General features: G+C 42.1%; 1 protein-coding gene across 1 annotated transcript; it reads right to left on the bottom strand.

The window, feature by feature from the left end:
* Positions 1 to 37: 37 nt before the first annotated feature.
* On the bottom strand, positions 38 to 10,702 carry LOC115159073 (serine/threonine-protein phosphatase with EF-hands 2-like). The gene is made up of 18 exons (XM_029708442.1): positions 10,593 to 10,702; positions 10,454 to 10,471; positions 10,278 to 10,286; positions 9,744 to 9,871; positions 9,541 to 9,595; positions 9,112 to 9,287; positions 8,768 to 8,882; positions 8,607 to 8,653; positions 8,311 to 8,477; positions 5,620 to 5,656; positions 4,779 to 4,928; positions 4,075 to 4,425; positions 3,551 to 3,736; positions 3,193 to 3,335; positions 2,709 to 2,815; positions 2,100 to 2,263; positions 1,810 to 1,897; positions 38 to 885 (listed from the first exon to the last, which is right to left on the bottom strand). The coding sequence occupies exons 1-18, from the start codon at positions 10,642 to 10,644 to the stop codon at positions 683 to 685; spliced, it is 2,196 nt and encodes a 731-aa protein (XP_029564302.1). The 5' UTR covers positions 10,645 to 10,702; the 3' UTR covers positions 38 to 682.
* Positions 10,703 to 11,102: the final 400 nt, after the last annotated feature.

Below are 11,102 nucleotides of genomic sequence, written 5' to 3'. Positions count from 1 at the left end.
TCCTCTGTCTCCCATGAATGCCCGCTTGACAACATACAAACCAGTTGTTACACTGAAAAGGAGCTGATTCAATGGCACCATTGGCAACATTTTAGTCTGTGGGTAAGTTTATCCGGTACAGTCTTAATCCATTACACAATTATTTCTAAAACGAATTCTTTGCAAATCCATATCATGTGTTCTTTCTGCATCTCTCACACAATGACTAGCCAATGGCTGTACAGTTTTCATCTATAGAATCAATATTCCCTTAGGTCATAATATTATGGTCACCTATTGAGAGAGGCCTGTATGAATAAGCAAGTATGCCCCAAAATCTTTTCAATCTTGTCCTTTTTTCTGATGATGTTGCATCTTTTCTCATTGTCTCTCAATATGTCTTTTGGAGATGCTGGTAATGGGTCCATTGATTGGAATGAGTAGATTGGTGGGTATCAGAGAAAAATAAATAAACTCAAACTCGAGAGGTTCATCCCCCTCCCTTTTCACTAGCATTCATGTAATCCCTCCCCACAGCATGGTGGAGCACCATGAGGCTGGCAAGCAAGACTACTGTTCATGTGGCAGCAGGTTGCTGGAAGCCCTCGTCCGATCATACTGTTGACCCTCTCCAGGGCTAGGCCATTGATTTGAATGAGTAGATTCCAGTTTGTAGTAATATATTTACTGTTGAAGATGTGTGTCAGTGGGGGTCACCTTCATTCTGCAGTAGGTCTCCTCCCACTAGCCGGAAGGCCTCCATGAACTCGTTGATGTCTATGCTGCCGTCTTTGTTGAAGTCGATGGAGACGGCCAGGTCGCTGATGGCCTCGTCACTGATCTCTGTCTGCAGATGGGAGCTAAGCAGCTTCCACGTCTGACGGAACTCTTCAAACGATATCAGACCTGGGAGACAATGAAATAGAATAGTGCTTTGTATTTTAGATCATGGGCTCTATTCAATCTGCATCATGGAATATCAGCATTAAAGCGTGATTGACATTTAAATGCAATGTTATGCGGTGTAAACCGTGAATGCAATATGTCGACTCAATCGGGAATGACCTTTACATTGCTATTGTGGAATCTGGTTGCTTCAGCTTTACATAATTGAATAGAAATGTGTCTCTCCCCCCCATGACCACACATTATTTAATCTGTAGCGCACCAGAAGAGTTTTAGGGGTCTTTGAGTGAAAGACGGTGGCAATCTGCTGTTTTAAAACCTGGCTTCATATGGGATTTCATATGGTTATTTCACATGTAAGATACATAGCCCACAGATCAGACAAGGAAAAATAAAGTACATCAGGTCCTATGTGTTCTGATGTGTGCCTGTGTAACAGAGTTGGATTCGTAACCTCACTCCCCAGCTTGAAATGTCTCTAGTTGCCCTATCGATTCACTAGCTTTTCTATAGTGTAATTGGTCAAGGGATGCGATCACGTGTTAGCGCAAGACAGAGGATCTGAGATCGAGTACCACCAGTGTGGTCTTTTAGGAAAGAGAAGATAGCCTACTGTAGGTTGTCATTGTAATTAAGAATTTCTTAACTGACTTGCCTAGTTAAATACTGTTAAGCAAGCACAACGTCTGTTACACGTGTGTCTGTTGTTCCTGTAGGTGTCCTATGCTGGTGACACATCCAATTTTCCCTCTGGGGATCAATGCAGTTCAATTAATCTCTTTGTTTTCAATGGAACATCATATTCAGCTTGTTACTAATAAGCTCTCTGTATGTTATGACAGAGGGGCCTGAGAGGCTTGAGAAAGGTCATGTTTGTAAAACACAACAGGGCAGGTATCTGGGCCAAGCTGATTATTTACCCACCTGAGTTGTCTGTGTCTATGATCCTGAAGATGGTCTCCAGGTTGGAGTGGTGCTTATACATGGTCTCAAGCAGACTGGCATTCGAGAGCTGGTAGGTAAAAGGCAGCGACCAGGAATATTGTTAGGTGCTTTTTTGTGTGTGTGTGTGTGTGTGTGTGTGTGTGTGTGTGTGTGTGTGTGTGTGTGTGTGTGTGTGTGTGTGTGTGTGTGTGTGTGTGTGTGTGTGTGTGTGTGTGTGTGCGTGCGCGTGCGCGTATGTATGTTTATGTTTGTGTGTTAGTAAACCTTACCTCTGTGTTGGGCTCGGTGATGGCTAGTTCTCTGAACCAGAGATGATAGTCCAGCATGCCATCCAGAGTGTCTCCCACTAGCTGAGACCGCAGCACCCTCCAGGGTAGACCCAGCCTCAACACAGCCTCCATGGCACAGGCCCAGTGGCCCAGAGAGATCAGCCCTGAGAGACCACACCACACAGCCATTACAGAGACCATGCAGCAGTCACACAGTCAGCCTCAAACTGCTACGCTAACCCTTCAGGGTAAACCCAGTCTCAACACAGCCACAGAGAGATCAGCCCATGCAGTGATCACACAGATAAACATTAAACACTGACAGACTTTTTGCTGTATAGAGAACTTTTATCTATATCCTATACTGGGCCATAAAGACACTTAATCATCACAGAGAGAGACGCAATAAAACATGATTTGATGTTGACACCATTTAGTGTACATTTGGAACCTTTATGATAGGATTTTAAGACTGCTAAATATACTGTAGTCACTAGATGGTGATGAATAGTAGTCAACATTATATAATGTATTTACTAAAGTACTAAGGGGAACAGAGGTTCCTGGTAGTTGTGATATGAGTGAAACGGTGAGTGCGTGGTTCAGTACCTATATTTTCCGGGTCGTATTCTTGAAAGGAACTGATAAGGTCTGACTTATGTGCAAACAGCTTTTCCCTCAAAGCCCTGAGAGCTGAACGCTCAGTCCGCCCAACACTGAAAACACAGGCATCAACCACATCACACACAGTGGATAATCTGTCTGAGGTATGCAAGGAATTCACTGCAGGGTTTTTAGTGAAGCACAGTATGTGTGAGATGTCAGACATATCATACACATCTGAGGTAATCTTCTTTTAGTCTGATATTCAATTGTTCAGAGTGCCATTTCATGACCACACAGATGACACATTGATGACACAATGGTTGCGTTTACACAGGCAGTCCAACTCTGATATTTTTCCCCAATTTTTGGCAAAAGAGCAGATCTGATTAGTCAAAATACTGATTAGTGGGGAAAAATATCAGAATTGGGCTGCCTGTGTCCCAGAGTCATTTAAGCATCTATCTATGGCTCGTGTGACCTGTGCTACCTTTGTCTCAGTGTGAGCGCCCTGGTAGCCCTGTTGGCCTGGTACTGGATGAAGTGAGGCACCAGGTCAGGACCCATCCTGATGTACGCTCCTCTGTTGCTTCCCACCTCATAGTAGTTAGATGCAGAAAATATGGTTAGGACCTAGAGAAAGAGAAAGAACAAGCATTATTGAAAGGTTCTATTTTGCTTTAGATCTCAAAGCTATTTTGCCTACTCTTAGAGGATTTTATCAAACACTCACACCGTTTGTATTCCTTTTTTTATTTCAAATAGATGGCTGCAATAAAAACATTTTGCTACAGTTTATTGCATATTTCATTCTCTTTTGATTGTGCTATGTCTGTGGCCTTCCTCACCCTGCGGTTGTGGCAGAACTCGTAGCCCTCTTGCTTGCACTCATGTGAGCGTATGAGCAGCGTGAGGTTGTGACGTCGCAGGACCTCTTCTGTCACGTCAGGACCCCAGTAACATCCTCCACCTCGCACATCGTTGGGGACACAGCCATCCTGGGGCATGGGGTCGCTCCATAGCATGTCTACAATCTGCAGCCCAGACAGACAACACCAGGGTGTAGTTACTAGTTAACACCACCACTAGGGGGATGGCCTTTCACTGGTTCTGTAGACTAACAATGTCCACCCAAATCAGTCTATCTCTTGCTTTCAATCATCTTTGCTATTCTTCAAAATAAAGGTAGAACTCATATCAATTCCACCCCATAATATAAACAAACGTCAGCCTTTAACTCCATCAGCTCCTGCTATCCTAATCCTTTCACCCCAATATGGATAATCCTCCTAAAACATCACCAACTGTTATTTTGTCTTTAATCCTACTCTAACAAATATATGTGATGTAAATGGTGTACGATCTCAGTTACCTGTTTCCACTCGTCCCCGTATGACTCCAGCAGCTCTCCAGAGTCTGGGTCAGAGTCAGAGTTAGCCAGTGAGTTACGGAGGTCTCCGTAGGACTGGCTAAGTCCGGCCTGCCTGCGTCTCTCCTTCAGCTCCTCTTCTACAGAGCAGGTCACCCTGTTGTTCAGGCCCTGCAGGGAGCGACGCTGGACCTCATGCCTGCTCCCCGTGCTGCTGCTGTGGGTCAGGGAGTGGACCCGGCGCCTGCTGCTGTCCACAGGCTTGGAGGTTGGGTCATCGTCTTCTAGATCGGAGTCAATCATACCTGACCTGTTTTGCCTCGTCCTCTTGGGAGGCCGGAGAGCTGAAACATACTACAGATACAAGTATTGTCATGATCCATTCTACAGTGAGCAATGCTGTACTTAGCACAGACATTATTAAACAATGAGCAAAGTGATCTGGGCATGCAATCAACTTAAGCTTCTCAACCAAGGAGGTCCACTATATATTTAGGTTTGCGATATTTAGGGACCCACTATTTTGGGGTGTTCATTACACCTGTCTATACTAAGGCTAGAATAGACTAAGATGAATCATCAATTAGTGTCTAATTGATGCTCAGCTACATTTAAGTAATGTGGGTGAACTAAAGGGAAGGGTTCTGTGAGGTTATACTTTGTTACAGGTGAACTATTCCATTAAGTGAGGTGTTAGTGAGGTTTACTTTATGTCTGTCCACCCTGGAAATGAGGTGAAGGTCCGTGGTGTCTGAGATACCGCCGTGCAGAACCAACACCTTGTGGTCAATTACTGTCGCCAGGGGCAACCAGCTAAAGATCTTCTGGAGAAGTTTTAGAATCTTCTTGCCATGAAGCTAAGCACAAGTCAAGCGACAACAATGTCGATCAGAATATTACTTATTATGCATACCTTAGTATAAGATTCAACATGTCAGCGTCATTGATTATGTTGAAAACTATAAGGCCTGTGCAGTAACCTGTGTAGTGCTATTTTTTCCTTTTGGGATCCACACTATTAACACATCAAATACAGTAGGTCTTTAATCAAGAACTAAGTGGATATGGATGGTGTTATCTACCAACAGTTTATCCACTAGCTACTGTAACCATTTAACCTAAAACAAACAGGTATTCCTGACTAACTGGGTCAGTGTGCTGGCTATTTAAGACTGACTGACTGACCCATGTACACAAACACATAAAGATAGAGAGGAAGAGGAAGAGAAAGAGAGTCACGAAGAGTCACATAGTTGACGGAGAGAAAGATCCTGTAATCTCCTTAGTCAAGAGGGAGTGACCCACATTGCACACTGAAATAGATAGGCTTGATATAAGTGGACTCTGATCACTGGTTAACATAATACTCAGGAAGATTAGATGATTCTGATTAGCAGAATAAATTACCTATGATGTGGTTTATCCATATCAAATAAATAGGACTGCTCTGGGAAAATCATAGTTTTTTTTAAATACTTGGTTAGGGGCAGAGGCAAAGCACTTTGAACAATTATCCAATGTTATAGAATGACACAAGGTGAGACCTACCCTGTATTTTCCAAGCACCTCTTTGGTGAAGCCATATCTGGGGGAAAAGAAAAGTGTGTTGAATTATGTTTCTACTGGGGAATACCAGAGAAGAAGAGATTATTTGTATTTGTATTTATTATGGATCCCCGTTAGCTGCTGCTAAGGCAGAAACTACTCTTCCTGGGGTCCAGCAACATAAGACAGTACATACAGTTTAAAATACTACATGACATTACTTTTCATAACACCTTACCCAGCACATTCAGGCCACCACTCCATCACCACATATTTACAATACAACATCCAGGTGCACGAGTGTAGAGTGCGTGTCTTATCATGTGTCTGTGCCTATGTGTATCTCTTCACAGTCCCCGCTGTTCCATAAGGTGTATTTTATCTGTTTTTAAATCCAATTCTACTGCTTGCATCAGTTACCTGATGTGGAATAGAGTTCCATGTAGCCATGGCTCTATGTGCACCTCCCATATTCTGTTCTTGACTCTGGGATTGTGAAGAGACCTTTGGTGGCATGTCTTGTGGGGTATGCATGGGTGTCCGAACTGTGTGCTAGTAGTTTTAACAGACACCTCGGTGCATTCAGCATGTCAACACTTCTTACAAAAAGAAGTAGAGCTGTTCTGCCCTGTTTGCCAATCGGTTATGTAGCCAGACTTATTTGCCGTTCCTTTTTCCTCAGTTACTAATAAGCATGACATTTTTCAATTTCTCAACAATCCACAGGGATTTAACAGTTTTTACAGTCATTTTCTTAATGGGTGCATGCTTATTAGTAACTGAGATAAGCAACTTCATAAATGTGTCAATTGCAGCATCTGGTTGCTCTTCATTACACACAACAGACCAACAAATATTATTTACATCAACAACATAGGAATCACTACAAAACATATTGTATGACCTCTTATACACTATATTAGGCCCAGCCTTCGGAATTTTGGTTTTCCTAGATATGGCTACTGTAGTGTGATCACTTGTTCTGAATGTAAACGGCAACACCTCCACCTTTGGCATTTCTGTATTATCTGTAGATGTTATAACCATGTATTGCTACCACTGTATCATCAAAGTATTATCTAAGTAAACTTCAGAATTGTCAGAATAGGAATGTCATCTACATATGTTATTTTTAGCACTGCTTGACTGTTTTCAAAACTTTACTGGGAAGCTTAGCCTGTTAGGGCTAGGGGGCAGTATTTACATGGCCGGATAAAAAACGTACCCGATTTAATTTGGTTATTACTACTGCCCAGAAACTAGAATATGCATATAATTATTGGCTTTGGATAGAAAACACCCTAAAGTTTCTAAAACTGTTTGAATGGTGTCTGTGAGTATAACAGAACTCATATGGCAGGCAAAAACCTGAGAAGATTCTGTACAGGAAGTACCCTCTCTGACCATTTCTTGAGCTTCTTGGCTCTGTTTATTGAAAACTTAGGATCTTTGCTGTAACGTGACACTTCCTATGGCTCCCATAGGCTCTCAGAACCCGGGAAAAAGCTGAATGATGTAATTCCAGCCGCTGGCTGAAAAACGTTAGCGCATTTGGTAAGTGGCCGATCAGAGGACCATCAAACTGAGGCTCGTGCACGGGGTGACAGCATGTTTTTATTTTCTCTCTCTTTGTACTAAAACACGATTTCCCGGTCGGAATATTATCGCTTTTTTACAAGAAAAATGGCATAAAAATTGATTTTAAACAGCGGTTGACATGCTTTGAAGTACGGTAATGGAATATTTAGATTTTTTTTGTCACAAAACGCGTCGGGCGCGTAACCCTTATTTACCCTTTCGGATAGTGTCTTGAACGCACGAACAAAACGCCGCTATTTGGATATAACTATGGATTATTTGGGACCAAACCAACATTTGTTATTGAAGTAGAAGTCCTGGGAGTGCATTCTGACGAAGAACAGCAAAGGTAATAACATTTTTCTTATAGTAAATCTGACTTTGGTGAGGGCTAAACTTGGTGGGTGTGTAAATAGCTAGCCCTGTGATGCCGGGCTATCTACTTAGAATATTGCAAAATGTGCTTTCATCGAAAAGCTATTTTAAAATCGGACATAACGAGTGCATAGAGGAGTTCTGTATCTATAATTCTTAAAATAATTGTTATGTTTTTTGTGAACGTTTATCGTGAGTAATTTAGTAAATTCACCGGAAGTTTGCGGGGGGTATGCTAGTTCTGAACGTCACATGCTAATGTAAAAAGCTGGTTTATGAACTTGATTGAACAAAATATGCATGTATTGTGTAACATAATGTCCTAGAAGTGTCATCTGATGAAGATCATCAAAGGTTAGTGCTGCATTTAGCTGTGGTTTGGGTTCATGGGACATTATATGCTAGCTTGAAAAATGGGTGTCTGATTATTTCTGGCTGGGTACTCTGCTGACATAATCTAATGTTTTGCTTTCGTTGTAAAGTCTTTTTGAAATCGGACAGTGTGGTTAGATTAACGAGAGTCTTGTCTTTAAAATGGTGTAAAATAGTCATATGTTTGAGAAATTGAAGTAATAGCATTTCTAAGGTATTTGAATATCGCGCCACAGGATTCCACTGGCTGTTACGTAGTTGGGACGATTTCGTCCCACCTAGCCCAGAGAGGTTAGCAGAAGTAGACATGTTCATGTTATGTATGTTAGTGCAGGGATTATACTGTACATACAGTATGTCAGATAGTACCTTAGGTTAACGATATGGTCCTCGTGGTTGCCTCTGTTCAGATGGACATCATTAGGATAGACCAGAAGAAAGGAAAACAAGATGAGGAGGATCTCCAGGGAATCTTTTCCTCGATCCACAAAGTCTCCATTGAAGACATAAGGCTTCTCAGACGATGGTAAACCATTCTGATCAGGATAGGCAAGCACATGTCAAATACTTCTTCAAGAAAGCTTCAATTAGTTTGCATTCATTATGAATGAGAACCATGTCATGTGAATGGTGATGTGGTGCATTGACAAAAAAGTGGCATCCACCTTGTAGAAGACCAACAAAAGATCCTCAAGATGCCCATGTAAGTCTCCTGTTGGGAGGGAGAGGGTTTACCAGTGAGTGACAAGTTGGTAAAACATAAGAAGCAATAAACCTATACAACCAGTGAATTGTTTAAAAGCCTGATGTGTGGTTATGTTTCTACCACAGATGGTGATCTCCTTGCTGTGGCAGGTGGAGATCTGACTGATGTTGGGGAGGATCCTCAGCAGCCTCCAGGTCTCCCCAAGGAGCTGAAGGACATAGCGAGAATGGAGCTGCTACTGGGAAAAACAGACAGAGAAGAACAGAACGCTTGAGGGAAAACGAGAAGTGAGAGGAAAGTCATTAGTAGAAAGTCAACAACAGAGGGCGGTCAGCAGAGAAAACTAGCATAATGGCAAGCCTCTGCCCAACAGTTGGTGGTAGAATGGATGTTTGGCACATGGAGGCCGCTGATGGCCCTGCCTACCCTTGCTTGCTGGATCACTTGTGAGTAGGAATACCTACTTGTTTGTTCTTGAAGGCCTCCACCAGCTCAGCTGCATTGGAACATGTTATGGGGAAAGAGAGGTGGGGACCAGAGTACAGCTCTGGTACCTCAATGCTCTTGTAGCAGAAGTACCTCTCCCAATCTACATTACGGCAGATGTTGTTCTCACGGAAGATGTGTGAGATCAGGTTCCCTAAGATGGAGATAGGACACAGGTTTTTCAGAGGACGTACTGTACGGTAATTAGTCAAATGAGCTAATGGGAGGAAAGCTGCGCTGCATCCCCAATGGCAATCTAGCATTCACTATGTTGTGCACTACTTTTGACCAGAGCCCGTAGGTAGTGCACTATATGGAGAATAGGGTGCCATTTGGGACACATCCCTAATCTCATACACCTGACTTCTTCACCTATAGCATGGGGATGAGGTGAGAGGATAGCTTACGCTCACTGCTGGCTGGAGTGAAGTGATCCATGAGGTAGCCAAAGAAGTTGTAGAGCTGAGATAAAGAAGTCGAAGAAGTAGAAGAAGAAGAAAATACATAATTGATTAAATTCTATTTGAAAAAACCCCCTAAAAGAATCACATGGTGTCATATGAATGTGTAGTTTTCCAGCAATGCTAGGTATGTGTGTCTGTTGTCCCACCTTAATCTGATCCTGCTCCCCTGCGTACTCGATGGACTGGAAGATGTTCCAGGTGCACCTGCGTCTCATCTCCAGCCGTGCCACGTACTGACGGTACCAACGTTGGATCAGGAGAGCTGCCCTCATTGCTGGGGGAAAGAGTAGCGTCGGGAGAGAGCATATTACAACACATAGGCACTTACAGTATGTGATCCCTGTGGGACTTGAACTCACAACCCTCTCATTGCTATCGCGATCCCATTACCAAAAGAACACACAGGTTTACTGTGCAAATGTAGCTAGTTATAATTATGGGACCTACTGTATCTTTAGTTGTTTCACTTCAGTTAAAAAAAGCAGTATTACAGCTATTTGTAGCTTGTCTGAGTGTCTGATACCCGTCTGAAGAGTTCTACAGCTATTCTTAGCTTGTCTGATGATAATGTTAACGGTAACTACTGGAACACTCAGTCATAGATTACAAATTCAGATCCTCCAATACCCCATAATGAACTGTTATTATTTAGTCCTCGAGCTGAAGACTGACTGACTCACCTGTGGCAGCTTCACATCACGTTGTAGGAAACAAAGACACATAAACCAAAGAAGTACAAGTGTTAATCTTAGTTAATCAAGTGTTATCTTGCACAGTATGTGATGATGATAATAACATTGATGTTCATTTTGAAAACAAAGTTGAATTAACCAAATGTTGAATTGTAAGACTTTACCTGGGACTAAGAGGCTGGCTGTAAGTAACAGAAAAACAAGACAGAGAAGATTAGTTAATTTCTCTCTAGGCTAATCCAAACTGGTTTATAAAGGTTTAATTTTTTATAGAGGTGATAATACATTAGAAAAATAATTTACTTTCTCTGTCGCGTTTCTTCAGCTGGTCTGATTTTGCAAAGCCACATCCCATGACCTTGTGTGAGGTACAATTGTAGTTATATAAAAAATAATATGCATTTTTTCATTGAAGACATTTACAAGCATTATTTCCATGATTCAAATGTGCATTTAATTAACTGTTCTGTGATTGATTAATATTTGGACATATAAAATGGGCCTGGAAAGATTAGCTTGAAATTATAGTCAACCAACAAAGCCTATAATGATCATATTTTACAACAATCTTCTCTATTTCAAGCAGTCAAATCCCCTCATCACACTAGAAAACTGCACCACAATTGCAAGACCCATCTTACCTGGGCAGGTTGCCTCTCCACGATGAGGTCTCTCCCTCAGTATTTTAACACATCAGCAGCAAAGACCTTATTTTTCTAACTCTTTACTGTCCTGTCAGCCTCCAGAACACGTTGAGGGAAGAGAAAGGGATGTTTGGAGGATTTTTCAGACATTGATTCAAACAGGAGACAA

The sequence above is a fragment of the Salmo trutta genome, chromosome 23, assembly GCF_901001165.1.
Source record: "Salmo trutta chromosome 23, fSalTru1.1, whole genome shotgun sequence".
In the NCBI taxonomy this organism is placed as follows: domain Eukaryota; kingdom Metazoa; phylum Chordata; class Actinopteri; order Salmoniformes; family Salmonidae; genus Salmo; species Salmo trutta.
This window is presented reverse-complemented; position numbering and strand designations above follow the sequence as displayed.